Genomic DNA, 18,035 nt, shown 5'->3' with positions numbered 1-18,035 from the left:
TCTAAGGACCATTCAGCTGATACTAGATGCAGATGCGCTAGGTTTAAGCCAGGCATGTGTCTAACTGAGTAGGTGCCTATTCCCCGTGGCGAGGAAAGCATGTAAAAAGATTAGTGGCAAGGCAGATATTATCACTGAAAACTTTAAAAAACAACAACAAAAAACCACCCAGCTTTTGTCAGAAAGGCTTCCTTATTCGGTCCTCATGATCAACCCACTTTTAGTAATCAGAGTGAAATCTGCAGGGATGCTTGCAGAGATAAAGTGGGCGTTAGAGTTGTGTAGCACCATTTGAAGGAAAGGCTGCTTTGCGAGGATCTGTGGTACCAAAAAGTGGCACAGAACAGAACAAAAAATAAATAACAGAACAGAACAAAAATCAGGTAAGTTTGTTACCTGAAACGTCTAGTCCTCCAAATGCCTGCAAAACTTCCATTAAAAGAAAACATGACCCTCCACATCTTTAATTTGGGGGTGCTATCGCTTTTTAGAAAATTATTTAAACATTCAGATTTCTATCCATTTTTTATTATATCCCTTTTGATCCAAAACTAGATTCAAGGTGGTGCTGAATGACAAAAACTACACCACAAACTATTTGCCATCCAATTAATGACAGCCCCCTCCTGATCTCACTCATAATCAAGAATGTGTACTGAGATTTTCTTCTTAAAGAATTGATCAAAGGGGATGACAACATATCTCAGACAGAAACTTCCCACATCTAAATTCCCACACAGTTGACAAAATTTGAACCACCTGGGCCAGAACTTTCCCACCCGGATTCCACGAAGGGGTTGGGCTGATAGAGCCCCACGGATCATTTTTACACTAGTGTGTGCCAAATGCCCTTTCTCTCAAGCCACCACGGACTGTGTCACTTTTTTCCTTCTTCTTTCGTCTTTTTTAAGCTATGCATAACAGTGCCTTGCAGACTTTTAGGACAGGAAGTAAAAACAAACAAACAAACTACATAGAACCAACCCCCCTGGAAACTTTTCCACTGACTAACAAGACTAAAGAACTACCTTAAATAAAACTTGTGCACAGACTCTTATCACAGGCCTTTGCATAGTAGCTGAAGGCTGAAGTGATGACAGCAGATAAGGGTGTTAGCCTTTGAAGCTCATTGGTTTCTGCTATGGAATTTTTTTTCTTCTTCTGAAAGTCAGTCTTTTAGAGACAAGCAACCACATATTTCCTGAACTTTTACACCCTTAGCAAAGCTTGGGGAAACAGAGAGAAGAAAAGGGAGCAGAGGGACAAGAGTGCCTTTCCACTTGGTACATCTCCTAAGCTATTCCTCTTGACCTCTTCAGTGGGACCAGCCTCCTATCCCTGATGACCTTTCTTCACCTTGAGGAAACAAGAGGGAAAACAAGAGAAAACTGAAGAGTTCATTACCCTCCGCCTCCTTGACTCGGGACGGCAAGCAAGTATAGTTCAGTGTCAACACATGATGAGCTGGAAGCAGTTGTGACCGTTTCAACAGCACAGGATTACATTTTCAACCATCGTATTTGTAACTTGAGGAGAAAGGACACCAGTGACTGAAATATTCAAGAGGGATCTGTGTACAGTCTGTTACGCTTCATGCTGGTGGAACTCGGTGCCATAGCTTAAGCCGGTCTTTCTGGTTTCCATCCAGGTTGCTGAAGTCACCGAAGAAGTGGTTTTGTATGTATTTATCCGTAAACATCTTAACAATCAAATTCCTTCCTCTGGATTCTGTTTCCTTTCTGGAGTATAATGTAAAGAAGGAGCTGCCTTGAAGCGTTAATGAAAGCTGCATTTATCTAAGACAAATGGAATTTAGAAAGTAGCCTTGTGGTTCTTTGGTGGAAGAGAGAAGACTGCAAACAGAAGACACGTGGTGGCAGAACCCTGACTTAAAAAGTGCCTTAGGCTCTGGAATGTACAACTGAAAGTGAGGACCACCTCCATATCCTGGATTTCCTCCAGCCCACCTGCTTCTTGAGTATGCGTTAATGGCGCTCAGTCATGGTGGTCACGCAGCTGAAATTGGAGCTGTGCTTCCATGGGAAAAAACTCAGAGGTTTCACCTGCAGGTACATCAGATCAGTCAGTGGATTCCTTCCAGAAACATCGTTCACCATAGCATCACAGATTTTTGTGCCATTCATCCTTTCAGGTTTCGGCCTGTTATTTGCTGGATTGTTGATCGATACTGTTCAAGTATGTATGGGCTTTCAAGTTACGTTAGTAACACCATTGGTAAATGTTGCCTGGGTGACTTTGAGCATCACTTTTTAAACTGTGGGTACCTAGGAACTACGAGCAGTGTTGTGTGCTTCCTTGTCTGTGGGGAAAGTGCCTTCCATGGGCACGCTAGGGTCACAAAGAGGTATTTCAGAGGAAAGCTCTCGTTCATTTTCAAGGCACATGACTTTATCTAACTGTCCGGGAGCACAGCTACTAGGATGAGTTGTATAATACTAACGAGAGAGGGGCCAACAGGGAATCCTGGGGAGCATATAAATGTTTGGGAAATCCCTCTCTAGGCAAGCTTCAGACTACTGAGCTCTGAAGTTCAGTGCTAGGTGAACAGGATGCTGCTCATTTTGCTCTGAACCTGAGTGGTACAGCATAGGGGAGGGGATCATTTTCACTTCTCCTTTCCACATAGTGAAATTTGACTGGGGGTGCAACCCTTGACCCTTATTTCATTCCTACTGTGAGTGGCTCAGACAGGCCAATTCCATCTCTCTTCCCCTCCCTTTTCCTCTCTCTTTCAACTGACACTTGTTTGAACTCAACATTCCATGATACCTGTCCTCCTGGGTCTGTTTTTGTGGGAGGACGTGGTGACCTTTTTTCTGTTTGTAATTCCCAAATTAATGTTTTTCTTCAATATCTGGGAAGTCGGCTGAGTATGCAACAACTCTTGCCTTGTCTGTGGGTGGTTCATTTCACTGTTCCATTGAGTCCCATGGCCATCCCTCATGCGTGTGACTTTGCTTACACCAGGAGAGAGTCATTTGCAGCTTAACCCTGTGCACAAGTCTTTGGGGATAAGTCCCACATGCTGTTGATAGAATCATGCTGTTGATCTTTGTAACATGTGTCACTATTATATTATATTAGCCCAAATTCATTCATTCATTCATCCTCTCTCTCTCTCCCCTCCTTTCCTCTCCCTGTCATTTTTTATCCTGGTAGAAATGTCACCAGTACTCTTGCTGCCTCCCCTGAGCATCAGCTGATATACGGGGGGGGGGGGGGAGAGACGGCCAGTTCATGCACGACATATAAGGAATGGAAATCAAACATGCACCATTAGATCTCTGGCAGCACTGACCTTGCCACTTTTCCTGCCATGTTTTTCTTTGTCACCCTCAGGGACAAATTGCACACGATGCTTAATGAGTAGCATGATTGATTACAGGTGGAGTGAGGGAAATTCCTACCATAAATGCAGTTTATGGTATGGAGAGACTTATTTCTTCATTCTCCAGCCACAAGTGGTACAGACGTTCTGCCCTCCCCATTTGGCCAGAAGCCTGGGAGAGAGGGCATTCCCACCAATGCCAATTGACCCCCCCCCACACACCTATCCCTGCAGTTATTGTTCTGATTGTGATTGGGGAGAGAAAGAGTCATGATGCCGATAATTTAATTAACGAAACTCCAGGATATAGCTGTATGCTACACATTATGCGTCATTTTGAACACTTAGAATCAGATGCCACAAAGACAATATTGCACTGATGAGCTCCATGTTAATTGATAGCCGTGTCATGTAGGATTTTCAGCCATGTGGACCACATAATGTAAGAGCTCAGCTGACTGTACTGGATACAGACGATAAGGACAGATCCCAACCTCGTCATAACTGAGCAGAAAGTAATAAAATCATTAACTGACACTACTCACTCTGTGTACACTGTCTACTTAGTAAAAGAGCAGCCTCTGTGCATCACCACTTTATGAGCTCAGCAATGTCATGAGGAAAGCAAAATTAAGAGGTGCGGACAAGGGAGGAAAGAGTAACTCTTGGCTCCAGTTTGAGATGAATGCAGAGGTCACCGAGCCAGCCTATACCCTTGATGGTGCTATTGTAATTTCGGAATACTTGCATTCATTTTTGAGGGTTTTTAAAATTTGCGCTGAAGGTTGGATTTGATGTAATAAAAACAAAAACAAAAAGCCCTTAAGGCTGTGAGTCACACATAATGATTCACGAAAGAATAACCGTATTCTAAAGGGGAAGGGGAAGGAATTAGAAATTGGGGGTTATTTGATTTCTCTGTTACTGCCTGTAATTACCACAGGTGTTGTCTTTTTAACGTGCACAGAAGATGGTTAGGATATCATGCCTCCATGTTTAGGCTGCTTTTGTTGTCACCAAAGTGTTTGCTTTTGGGTCTACACACCCCTTTCCAATCAAGTCTGGAAGATTAGCAAGCTAATTTCCAGAGTTACTTTTCTCATCTAATCCATTTTTTTTTTTATCCCATATACCATGATCCAAGATGTTAAAGCTACTAATCACTACTAATGCAACTTACACTGTGTTTTTTCCTACTATGCATCTTTCTTTCATATTGCACAGCTTTGTAACGACACTTTGTTCCTCAGTCTCTCCCCCCCCCCCATTCTGTTCCTTTCAGCATTTCTGGTACAGTGGTACCTCGGCATAAGAACTTAATTAGTTCTGGAGGTCCATTCTTAACCTGAAACTGTTCTTAACCTGAGGTACCACTTTAGCTAATGGGGCTTCCTGCCGCCACCGCACATTTTCTGTTCTCATCCTGAAGCAAAGTTCTTAACACGAGGTACTAGTTCTGAAGCGTCTGTAACCTGAAGCGTCTGTAACCCGAAGTACCACTGTACTCATGTAAATGCATAGCTTAGTAGCTGAAACCCATAGTAATCAATCCATATCTAATGATGCTTGGCAAGTTTGGATTGCCTGTCCTTGCAGAAGAATAGTGGGGAGAGTCATTCCACCATCTGCTGTCTCAAAGTCCTGAAGATTAGGGTTGTTTATGACTAGTTCAGAGGAGTATCTTCAGCAGCAGAACATCATACAAATGCACTAGCTTTGCCACATTCCCCCCCCCCCCTGATATGGAACTCTTAAGAAGCTACTGGCCTAGATGACTCAGGGAGGCTTTTGCTGCTCTCTTGGTGAGCATCCTTCAATAGGCTGAGGAGAAGAGTGAGGGTTTGTTCCGTTGGAGAGGAGTGAAAGAGGAGGAAGGTCTATGAGCAGGGGCTGGGGAGAATCAAGGGAGAAAGGTGGGTTACAGGAAGGGAAATTTGGTGGGGAGGTAAGTAGGCAGGTGGTAGATTGAGGGGAGGAATGTAGGCAATTTGGGAGGAGATAGATAAATTTGCATGGAGAAGGTGGCAACTGAGGAAAGGAAGGAATGGAGTAGCTTCAAAGAGGAAGAGATAAGCAAAAGACTGGAAGGGTAGAAAATATGCTTCTTCATTTGCTGCTGCTCCAGCCTCCTGGAATTCCTTGCAGGCAGGTTCCTACTTGTTAATCTATAATTCAAGCTCTCCTTTGTTCAAACTTATCTTTTCATCTAACAGCACCTTCTTTGGGTCACATTCCTCCAAGGGCCATTTTCTAGCTCCTTTTATACAACTGCTGTTAACAATGAACTGGTTCTTTTTCTTCTTCTTCACCTCATTCCTTTTCCAAGGCCCACTGAGCCTCTGTGGTAATTTCCAGCTGATTTTGCTGGAAATTACCACAGCACAGCACCATTACCACTGGTCTTCGTCATTAGGTTTATCAGCTGGTATTAAATACCGATGTGTGGCTCTATTTTCACTTGAACTGTCTCCTGCCATGAAGAAGAGTTTGGATTTGATATCCCGCTTTATCACTACCCGAAGGAGTCTCAAAGCGGCTAACATTCTCCTTTCCCTTCCTCCCCCACAACAAACAGGTGAGGTGAGTGGGGCTGAGAGACTTCAGAGAAGTGTGACTAGCCCAAGGTCACCCAGCAGCTGCATGTGGAGGAGCGGAGATGTGAACCCGGTTCCCCAGATTACGAGTCTATCACTCTTAACCACTACACCACACTGGCTCTCACCGTGTTGTCTCTCCTGTTCCCACACCCTGGAATGAAGGCATATGGACATACATGTCATTAATGGAGAATCTCTGCCCCTCTAGAAGTTGGACTACAACAGTCAGGGATAGTCAGGGAGAGTAATATATACAATCAGACCTTTGGTTCATTGAACCCAGGGCTTTCTGCTCTGACTGACCGGCAAAGGATCCAGGAACAAAAAGTTGAGGTCACGGTTGCTCCTTACAGCAAGTGAAGGAACCTGCCACCCTTAATGACTTTGTCTAAACGATCTCGTCACAAAATGGTATGGGAAGGAGGAGTAAGTAATTCACTGGCATTATCCAATAGGTTCCCATGACAGAAACATAACATTATTCCATGATGCAGAGCTCTATATGACTACTAATCTTGCATATACCTATGCCAACAAGCAGGTGGTCACATAAAAGAGGTTGCCTCAATTTTTGTTATATATATTGTTTATGGTGGCTGATAATACTAGTTGGTTTCACTACTTTTTTGGGCAGGGAGAACAGAATCATTTAGTCCTTTGGCGAGCAATTTCAAAGATTTCATTGCCTCGGGATCTCTCTTAGCTAGTGTTGCATCACCATGTTGCCAAGTACAATGTGTGGAAATTGTGCATCCGTGTTTGTGACTAAAGAAGACTGTGGTTGGTATAGCGGTGGATTAACATCCTCTCCTCTCCCTTTCTCTCAGCACTGGACTGTGTTCAAGACTATCACAGAAATATTTATCCTGATTCCAGCCCTTGTCGGATTGAAGGGCAACCTTGAAATGACCTTGGCATCTAGACTTTCTACTGCTGTAAGTGTCAACTTTGGTGTTGTTTTACTTTTTAATATGCAGAGATGTGTTCATGACTTTTATTTCACAAGGACAGTTTGGAGGTGTAATCAAAGAAGTCTCCTTAGGCTGCCCATCCATGAAAATCGATTGCCAGTGGTGTTGCTACAGGGTATCCCAGAGACCTGAGCTCCAGATCTTTAACATTTCAGATCTTTAGATCTCCTGCCTGTTCCTCTCCTTTTTTAGTTTTCAAACTTTGCTTACAGGGTACTTCTAACTGGCTGATTAAATCTGATTAAAAGTAAGCGTTGATTTGCTGCAGCTAACACCAACATGCTGCGTGCCTCTTATACCAGAAACAATTAAAAGAAGCCACCTTATAACTTATTCATTGCATTTGTCCGTTTAGCTCATTATTGTCTACATGAGGGGTAGGGAACCTCATCCTGAGGTCCACATTTTTGTGGCCAGTCTTCTGGAGGCAGATGGTCAACGGTGGACATGGCTAAGAAAAAATTGGCCTCCTCCCCCCTCCCCCAATGCACACAGACACACATATCACCACACAACAAAGCAGGGGCATGGATATTGTCAGGAGAAAAAGATGCCGTAGTCTCTCTGCCCCACCTCCTTGCTCAGCAGTGGCAAAGCGTGGGCTGCACCTTTGAGAAAGTGCTGCTTTGAGGTACTTCAGCAGTATTGAGGCAGCAGCCCATAGTGAAGATAGATTCCCTTGCCTGTTGGGAAAGGCAAGAGATGATGGAGGTGGAGACTTCCGACACAGCAACCTCCCCTTCTCCTTTCAAGGTGCTGCAGCCACTTTTCTCTCTGTTCATGATGGAACCACTGCTTCCAGGTCACTGGTGCGACCAAGAAACAAGGCAGGAGCAGACTTAATTCTCAATGTAAACCAATCAGCTGAGCAATGAGGAAAAGGCAGCCGGGCTTTCTAGGGCTTAGTGGGCCCTGTTTCACATGTGAAACAGATAATCCCAAAAAATTGTGTTGGGTAGGGAGATTGGCCGTGATAAAAATGAATATCATTGCCTAGTCAGTGGCAACCTGTTGTTCCATGCACACACAAACCAACTATTAAATATTGTTGTTGTTGTTTAGTCGTTTAGTCGTGTCCAGCTCTTCGTGACTCCATGGACCAGAGCACGCCAGGCACTCCTGTCTTCCACTGCCTCCCGCAGTTTGGTCAAACACATGCTGGTAGCTTTGAGAACACTGTCCAGCCATCTCATCCTCTCTCGTCTCCTTCTCCTTGTACCATCAATCTTTCCCAACATCAGGGTCTTTTCCAGGGAGTCTTCTCTTCTCATGAGGTGGCCAAAGTATTGGAGCCTCAGCTTCAGGATCTGTCCTTCCAGTGAGCACTCAGGGCTGATTTCCTTCAGAATGGATAGGTTGGATCTTTTTGCAGTCCATGGGACTCTCAAGAGTCTCCTTTTGCTGAGGAACAAACCATTAGGTGCTAATGGCAAACCATCCCACAATCTAATACAGTGGAACCTTGGTTTTCAAACGTAATCTGTTCCGGAAGTCTGTTCGACTTCTGAAACTTTCAAAAACCAAAAATCAAAGGGTTGTTGGCAAAGCGAATGGTGAAAATGGAAAAATGCACTGCAGAAGCCTCTCTTGATAGATTTATTGCTTTATTGTTTGGCGCCCAGCCACGCTTCCCCTGCGAGTCTCTGAAGCTTCTGTTTACGCAGTGTGGCTTTGGAGCGGTCGTAAAGCAATTAGCAGAATTACACAGCAGTCGTGTGTCGAAAGGGCAGTAAATAAGTCCAGACGTTTCTTCTATCCTAATATCTCTTTATTGGAAACATATAGCGTATTTACAATCTCCAACAGCCATCCGTGTTAAGCTGCATCTTCTCTCTCTCCTTGCAGCGTCTGTACTGAATGCTTTCAATTTCCCCTCAGTACACAACATTCCAAGCTGCTTTCGTCAAGTCCTGGCTTACTTCCCTTGTAAGCCCGTCCCTTCAGGCTCGAGGCATAGAAGGTTAACCCTTCACTACACCCAACAACTTTTGAGGCGCATTCAAAAAAGGAAACATTCACTTCTGGGTTTTCGGCGTTCGGCTTCTGCAACGTTCGGCAGCCGAGACATCTGAAAACTGAGGTTCCATTGTAATACATTCCAATCTGCCTTCTAGATAGTTTCGGTTTTAACTCAGCATAATGCTGCAGCTGTATTTCATGCCCAGGGTTTTGGTTTGCAGAGTGGGCTGAGGAATTAACTCCTAGGAACCAGCGATCATTTTTTGTGTGAGCCCAGGCTGGGATAGAAAAATGCCCACATTAAAATATTAGGTACCATAGGAAGCCAGGTTTGATATCATTCTAGACCTGGTCATGCCTGATCCTAGGCATATTTTTTATTGAGTGAATGAAAAATAAAATGTATATATACATTTGTCAGTACATGAACAAGTACTTAGTTATGTGTTAAGTTTTATTTACTTATTTAGTCATGACTGGCATACACATGCATTATATATATATGTGTGTATGTATATATATATATATATATATATATATATATATATATATTTTCAAATACAAAACAAAATCATACACTCCATACATCTTAGTTACATCTTATTTCTCTTTTTTGACTTCCCTCAATTTGTCTGCACATCCTTCATATTTTTACTTTTGCCACATTTCTACCTTATTATTTATATTATTACAGTAAATTCCATCCTATTTTTTAATAATTGTTTTAACATTTTCCCATCACAGAGCTTCATTAAAACTTACAAACGTTATCTGATTATCACGTAGTTTTTGCAAATGTTCAATAAATTTTTCCCAATCTTCTGTAAATCTTTGATCTCGTCGATTTCGGATCCTTCCTGTCATTCTGCATAGTCCATCATTTTCATTCTCCATTCTTCTATCGTAGGTAGCTCCTCCTGTTTCCATTTCTGGGCCATCAGTATTCTTGCTGCTGTCACTGCATATAAGAATAACTTCTTTTCTTTCTTGTTTATCTCATTACCTGTAATGCCTAGTAAAAAAGCTTCTGGTTTCTTAACAAATGTATATTTCAACATTTTCTTCAATTCATTATATACCGTTTCCCAAAAGCTTTTTACCTTCTTACATTCCCACCACATATGATAAAATGTACCTTCTTTTTCTTTACATTTCCAACATTTATTACTTGTCTTATACATCTTTGCTAGTTTCACCGGTGTTACATACCATCGATACATCATTTTCATCACATTTTCTTTTATAGTTGTACATGCAGTAAATTTTAGACCTTCTTCCCATAGTTTTTCCCAATCCTCCATTTGTATATTATATCCTAAATCTTTGGCCCAATCAATCATAACTGATTTTACCTCTTCATCCTTCGTACACCATTCTAATAATATCTTGTACATTTTTGCTAGAACTTTAAAGTCATTATTCAATATTTCTATCTGAAATTTTGATTCTTTATCGGCAAAACCCCTTTGAGTCAAATCTTTTTTAAACATTTCATTAATTTGAAAGAAATGCAGCCAGTCATTAACATATTCCTTAATTTATTCAAATGGTCTCATTTTCCATTTACCTTCTCTTTTAATTATTAACTTCTCATATGTCGCCCATCCCCCCTTCATATTGATTTTCTTCACACTCATCGCCTCCAACGGCGATAACCAATATGGAGTTTTTTGTTCCAACAAGTTTTTATATCTTTCCCACACTTCACACATGCATTCATTTTGACAGGATTTTATTATTGTGGGAGTTTTTGTTGCTGCAAGATGGAGTTACATAGGTTGCCTGTAAAGATAAATTCATCGGAGGATATGGACTACATAAGTCTTCAGTCTTGCCTAGGAGAGTTCTTTCCCAACTTTCCAACTTTTGTAAATTCTCTCTCTCTCTGCCTCTCTTTTTCTCTTTCTCTCATTCAAAACACACACGATTTTTAAAGTTTTTAATCCCTGGACAGAACAGATTTTTTAAAAAAAGCTTTTCCCTTCTTTCATGCTTTGGTCACTAGTGTGGAATCTGCACAACCTGCAGCTGTACCTGCACACTGGGTGCACCCAGTCTGAGCCACCGTCCTTGACAATCTGGTGCCACATTGTGTGCTCAGATCCTGTTTGCATGGCTAATGGGAAGAAAAGAAAACCCGTGCCCTGCAGGGGCCAATGTGGAATGCCCTGATACATATGGAAAGGGCGGAAACAGAAATGACTGCGACCACAGTGCTCCCAAAGTCTGGGTGTAGCCTCCTACACCCAGACTTTGTGTGAGCCCAGGCTGGTATTCTCCCCCACCTTGTCTGTCAGCAAGTAACATTTAAGTTTTCCCTCTTCTGCCTTCCAGGCTAATACTGGAAGAATGGATGATACTCAGGCACAGTGGAAAATGGCTACTTGCAATTTGGCTCTGATTCAGGTAAGTAGATCTAAACTTTTGCTTGAGACCTCTTTATAGTATTAGCCAAACTACACACCCTGCGGACATTCTCACGGGTGCGTGGAGTGGTGTGAGCAGCAAGGCAAGGCTTAGGGTATCTGCTCACTGTGTGCTTTCAAAACTGTGCTTTACAATCAGTGGAGGAGGCCTCGTTTTTCTGTACAAAATCTTGTTGGCTGCACGCTTTTAAAGCCTAGCAATTGCAACCAGAGACCAAAATACCTAAGGCTTGAGCCTCACATCCGCAGCAGTTTTTCTTCATTTGTGTGCTCACGGTGTGACCTATGTTTCATAAAGGTCAGGTTTATGAAGTCCCAGGTTTAGTGTACTGAATAGCTCATGTGGAATCATTTTGTGTACATGTGCATAGCTTGGAACTTGCTGGATGTCTACATATAGTCTGGGATTTTTCCAATGTCACCATCTTTACAGGAATGTGATCCTGCATATCTGTGCCCCTCTAGGAATTAATTGGAATTCCTATGCCGTATGCTGTGTTCACTCAACATTTATCTGCAAGTTGAGGCAGAACCTCAGATTTTCTTTTTTTGAAAAGTTAATGCCTGTTCAGTTGAATATATGTTCTGAAATATAATAACTATGAAAGCCAGCTATTCAGACTAGAGATATTAATAGTTTTCTAAATATTGATTAGATTATTAATTGTACTTATCTCATTACCTCTTCCTATCTTTCTGGGCCTGGTTATAAACCCATATTAAGATTCCAGTCCTGAACATATTATATGAAAATACGTCCTGTTGAATTCTGGAAGTTTACTTTACACAACATGCTTTGACTTAAATTCCTACTATTTTCATTGCTTAAGGAAATGCCCTGAAGGTGATTGTTTAAATTTGTTTTTTCAACCTGGTGTCCCATCAGCTGTGCCAGGTTAATTAAGGCTGGTTTAAGGATACCTTGTTCAGTACATCTTCATTTAGATACCCTAATAATAGCAATTGAACTGAGCTATTATTTGGTCACTACATTGGTCAGCTTAAAGAAGTTAATTTTCTCAACTGCCTTTTAAAGATACAAGATAATGCATTACATTTTATTGGGCCAATGTCTGTTGGTAAAGGAGTTATCAATATATTAATAATATACACAACACTGCTTACCAGGGTTGAAATGTAACTGTGTCACTCAAATGTTTTCATACTTCTTTATCAACAGGAACATCTGCTAACGGTCCTAATGAATTAGCCATATCCTCATTACAGATTTAAACTCTCTTCTCAGGAAACCCTAAGATTGTAGTACTGTGAAGTGAGAATAGGAATATCTAACAGGGAATTCACAGCACCTCACAAAACTGCAATTCCCAGAATTCTGTGGGAGTGGGATCCATGGCGATTAATACGATATGAAATTGATATGTTTGTAGTCCAGAGATGCCCTGTCTGTTGAGTGCATGTAGAAATATTAGGTAGAATGTTTGTTTTCATCCAGGAGGGGGCAGCAGTAAGCTTTTGTGAACAACCTAAAGATGCCTGAATTTTAATACAGTATGACACTCTGAGCGCCACATCACACATTCCCGTCTTGGAGATTTCAGACCCGCATCTTCCCTCACAAGTGTGTCTGAAACCCTGCAAAAGGAAAAACATTTGTGAGCACATGCAAACGGAAAGATAGCTGGCAGGGAAAAGGTTTTGTGAGCACGTGCACACACACTGCTGCTTCATTGCTCAATGCCTCGCTACCTCGAAACTGCTTTTCCTTTTTTGAAAAAAAGAAATTTTGAGTCTTTCTGGTGCTTTTGCATGTAACCTGCCATTTGTTCCTGTGCTACCTTAGACCAGACGTCTGCAGGAATGCTTGCACGTTGATACCAGACGAATAACTCCTGAGACTCTCTGTCCTCCATTCTTGTTGCTCCACAGTTGCAGGCCACGGTGGTGGGGCTCCTGGCTGCAGTGGCAGCAGTCCTTCTTGGTGCCTTGACCAAAGGCTACTTGAATCTGAACGAAGCAGCCATCCTGTGTGCCAGCAGTTTGACAACAGCGTTCATAGCCGCCCTCTCACTTGGTGAGTCTTTGTAAACTACTCAACTTTAGAGTAGGATCCAGTGTCTCTGGAAGCCTCTCTCTGTACCTTGCCATAAACAGTCTCAGGTCCACTTTCTCTCTTAGAATGACTACAGTGTTCAGGTATGCTTCCCAGTAGGTTCGTCATGACTGCCTATTCACCTTGAGCCAGAGCTGTTAGAAAATTGATTGATGCACCCCCAGCTTTCTGGCCTTTCACCCAAACCTAATGTCCCACCTTCTGCCTTTCATGGGATCCAGTTGTCCGCTTAGAGCAGGGGTTGGCAAGGCTTACTGGGCATGGGCTGCATCAGTCCCGTGGAGATCCTTCGTGGGCCGGACCAGCATAGCACACCAGAAATCGCATCTGCGCATGTCCGTGGCGCTGGAAATCGCTTCTGCGCCTGCCCAGATGCCAAAAATTGCGCCTGTGCAGAAGCAAATTTTGGCGTCTGGGCATGCAACATAAGTGATTTCTGATGCTGTGGACATGTGCAGGTGCGACTTCCAGCATCTGCGCATGCGCAGAAGCAATTTCTGGAGCCACAGAAGAGAGTCCCTGTGCCGCACTGCACCGGTTTAGCGCAGCGCTCGGGGACTCGCCGAGTGGGTAGTTCGGTTCGGGGGCAGCTCATGGGCTGGTTAAACGGCCTCCGTGGGCCGCAGGTTGGGGACCCTTGACTTAGAGAAAACTCTCGAAATCTAGATGAGCAGTATTAGGTACTAAGTGCGTTCCTCTCTCATTTCTGATCTTCTAACCTCAGCCGTCGTAATATGATGGCATTCTCTGTGCCGTGCGGATTTTATGTCACTCCAGAAAGACTGTTTCACGGTGCTTTTTGCCAAAGGGAGCATGGCTGCTGCTAAGAGGAGAAGCTTGCAAGTTTTCCACAAGAGTGCAGCACAAGACCTTTAAAAAAGAAGGAAGTAGATGGCGGCATCAGAAATGCTGGTACCCTAAAACACAAAGAAATGAGGGCAACATCTTAGGATGATGGACTGCTCCTTCCTGTTTGAACAAGGCAAGATGGTTTTGGATGCCAGATTGCTACTCCTTTGTTTTCCTCAGTGATCTGAGTGGGTATGAAAAAGAAATATGATACTATTGACACATTCCATGGAGGAATTTATTTTGGCTCTGATAGCGAAGTGTATCTGCCATGCATTCAGGCGCCTTATTCCTCCGAACATCACCCGCTAGGGATAAGGAACAATGTATGGCCCCCTGCCTTGGGAACTCAGGAAGCTGCCTTGTATCGAGTGATATCATTGGTTCATCTTAACTCAGTATTGTCTACATTGAATGGCTGCAGCTCTCCACGGTTTCAAGCAGGACGTTTCTCCAGCTGTACCTGGAGATTTGGACTTGGGACCTTCTGCCCGCAAAGCAGACTCTCTGCTACTGAGCCATAGCCCTTCCCTGACTTCATTAGGTCTGAAAGTGTTGCCAATAGGAAATGCCCAGCCCATTGTGGTTTGCCAGGGCTTTCAAGCCTTTACGAAGGTCCAGTCATTCTTGCAGTTCTCAGGGATCTTAACTTTAGAACCCTCTTGTTTGGAAAGCTTTCAGGCACAGTGAAAGGGAGTCCATTTGGACTGCATATTGTATGGATATCTATGTTTTACCTGGCCTCAGCTGATGTCTCAGTCTCAGTCAGTTTTATTGCACATAGCCAAAGGCTGCCGCAATGTACACAGAATTATTTGACAATTAAAATAAAATATACTGAATTGGTAAAAAAAGACTTAAAACATTTATATTATTAAAACATTACATACTCTAAACAAAGCTGTAAAAGTACCCCAATGTACAAATAAAAACATTAAACAATAAACTTCATAAGCTAAAATCATCACATGGTCACTAATGTTAAAAACAATATCAATTAATACAGTATGCAATTTATACTCAGAGTTTGGTGACAAAGATAGAGCATAGCCTGAGGTAGATAGATAGGATCAAATAAATTCATCTCCTTTACAGTTAATGGCTACCTTGGCTATATAATTTGCTCTAATTTTCCTAGCAGCAGTTGCAAAAAGTGCTACCCGCCAGGTCACATACTTATCTGTGTCTGCAAGGAAATATAACATCATATCAAGGGGGTTCTGGCCAGGGGACCCTGTCATTATAGGTACCAAAAATCTTTTTCTTGCATCATTATATAACGGACAGTGCAAGATATAATGCATAAGGTCCTCTACTTCAGAATATCCCCTAATGCAAACACGTTCGTTTTTTGGTGTGCCTCTATGTCTCCCATCTCTATAAGCAGAGCTTATTGTATTTAGTCGTAGCTCTGTAAAAGCTTTTCGAAGCTGTGCAAAAGTCAATTCATTAAAATAAGATATGTGTTCGTTGACCTCTCTAAGTTTAAAATACAATGGGGCGCATGTAGATGTGCACATAGAGTTTAGATCGTTTTTAGTTGCCACTGCCCTTATGGTTCGTTTAAAAATATTTTTCTGTGAATATAAGGGGAGTTCTTTAATCTCAGTCTCAGCTGATGTATTCCCCTCTCCCCCTTGGGCAGAAGCCCTTTTCTCCCTAGCTTATCTCCTCACCCCAACTTACTCCTGTAGTTAATGTAACTCCTTTGGCTTGTTGATTATGGTTTGGGAAATGTACATTAATACCTAAGGTATTACCAAATGTACCTCAGGTTACATACGCTTCAGGTTACGGGCGCTTCAGGTTACAGACTCCGCTAACCCAGAAATAGTACCTCGGGTTAAAACTTTGCTTCAGGATGAGAACAGAAATCGTGCTCCAGCGGCGCGGCAGCAACAGGAGGCCCCATTAGCTAAAGTGATGCTTCAGGTTAAGAACAGTTTCAGGTTAAGAACGGACCTCTGGAACGAATTAAGTACTTAACCTGAGGTACCACTGTAGAGGTTGGGAGGGACTAACTCCCCACCCTCCCCAAAAAAGAGAGCCACAGGCCCTGCCGGCTTCTTTTTCAGTTGCCAAAAATAGCCTCCTTTGCTACTCTCTTTTCATCTTCTCCCTTCAGCGGCTCTTGCTTCTCTTCCAGATCCAGGCCTTTCCATGCCATCCTGGGCACAAGCCCTGGGCGAATTTCAGGGCTACTGCTCCCTCTACTGGCTTTAGGAGACCTTGGCAGACAGGGAGTCTCCCTCACCTTGAACTGAACTTTCTCCAAACCACTTGTTTTCTTTTCTTTTTCAGGTCTGGTGATGATCGGTGTGATCCTTGGTGCAAGAAAGGTGGGGATAAACCCAGACAACATTGCTACGCCCTTGGCAGCGAGCCTCGGAGACCTGATAACGCTTTCCCTGCTAGCTGCCATCAGCAGCACCCTCTACAAATACATAGGTACGTTAGCAAAAGGAACCTGGGAGCTCTGAAACCACAGAATGGCCTCTCCCTAGACAGCCGCCCACGTTGGAAGGAAAGCAGATTCCCAGGCTGACTGGGGTCTGCAGGGCTGGACAGCTTTGTTCTGCCTGTTGAGAGAGCACCTTCAGACTCTCTGGATCTCCTAGTTCATTTAAAGTGGCACAGTGGGATCCATTTTGGTAACCAACAAGGGAAAATCAGAATTTGTGTAACAGATCCATCAAAACTCCTGCACTTGAACCACCCTGTATATTATCCAGTGCGTTCGCTTGCTCTTAGTAAGCTGACCAGATAGAAATAGAGGATCCTGTGCCTTATTAGTTGTGTGAAAAATGAAATTTTGTAGGTTTTGGGGAGGGAAAACAACCTGCGGAGATCCCTTCTTCTACAAAGGTGTTCCTAAAAGTATGGCACCCCTGTTCTCTTTGGCCTTGATGGTCCTCTCTCTACAATAGGATACCCTCAATCTCAGTTATCCCTTGTATGTGCTCCCTCTTCATAAAGAACCTCCCAGATAGGAAAAGATACCCCATCACGATGCAGCCTGCATATTAAGAGCTGATACCAAAGTTTCCTAATACAAGGAGCAGTTCCAATCTGCTGTACATTTTCACTAAAATTTTAAAATTGCCAAGGCAGTTATTGTGTGACTGTCTGAGAGGAGTTTGTGGAAGGATGAGATTTTGGCTTATGTTTTATTTTCAGTTGATTAAGGATTTTTTTTTTCTTGGAAGTTTGTAGCAACAGCAGTCCAAGCTAACTGGAAATTGAGAGCAGATAATGTGGGTTACTTAGTGGTTTCCTTTATGTCATTTTAGTAAAGGTAAAGGGACCCCAGACCATTAAGTCCAGTCATGACCGACTCTGGGGTTGCGGCACTCATCTCGCTTTATGGCCGAGGGAGCTGGCGTACAGCTTCCGGGTCATGTGGCCAGCATGACTAAGCCGCTTCTGGCGAACCAAAGCAGCACATGGAAACGCCGTTTACCTTCCCACCGGAGCGGTACCTATTTATCTACTTGCACTTTGAAGTGCTTTCGAACTGCCAGGTTGGCAGGAGCAGGGACCGAGCAACGGGAGCTCACCCCATCATGGGGATTTGAACCGCTGACCTTCTGATCGGCAAGTCCTAGGCTCTGTGGTTTAACCTACAGTGCCACCTGCATCCCTTTTATGTCATTTTACATGACGCAAGTATGCTACATACCAGCAGAGAAAGGTGGCCTAATAATTTCTTCCCATTTCAGCCCTCCTCCCCTTCAGGAAAACCAGAGAACCAATGTAGCATAATAGGGCATTAGATTGGGTCCACGGAAACATAGTCATGAAGCCCACTGG

At 43.1% G+C, this 18,035-nt stretch overlaps 1 protein-coding gene across 7 annotated transcripts in view; it reads left to right on the top strand.

Moving 5' to 3' along the window:
- The window catches only part of SLC41A3 (solute carrier family 41 member 3), a 44,636-nt gene that overhangs the window by 11,956 nt on the left and 14,645 nt on the right, over nt 1-18,035 (top strand). For 2 of the 7 annotated variants that reach the window (XM_080996928.1, XM_080996929.1), the window contains exons 3-6: nt 6,774-6,881; nt 11,211-11,282; nt 13,193-13,337; nt 16,527-16,673. In XM_080996928.1, the coding sequence (XP_080853054.1) occupies nt 6,774-6,881; nt 11,211-11,282; nt 13,193-13,337; nt 16,527-16,673 (472 nt within the window). Of the gene's footprint in view, nt 1; nt 384-435; nt 2,215-6,773; nt 6,882-11,210; nt 11,283-13,192; nt 13,338-16,526; nt 16,674-18,035 lie in introns of those variants that run through there. The other 5 variants (XM_080996931.1, XM_080996932.1, XM_080996930.1 and 2 more) reach the window with 5 other exon arrangements.

This window comes from Podarcis pityusensis, assembly GCF_964106645.2.
Source record: "Podarcis pityusensis genome assembly, chromosome: 2".
In the NCBI taxonomy this organism is placed as follows: domain Eukaryota; kingdom Metazoa; phylum Chordata; class Lepidosauria; order Squamata; family Lacertidae; genus Podarcis; species Podarcis pityusensis.
The sequence above is the reverse complement of the archived record's forward strand: the minus strand, read 5'-3'. Positions and strand labels throughout refer to the sequence as shown.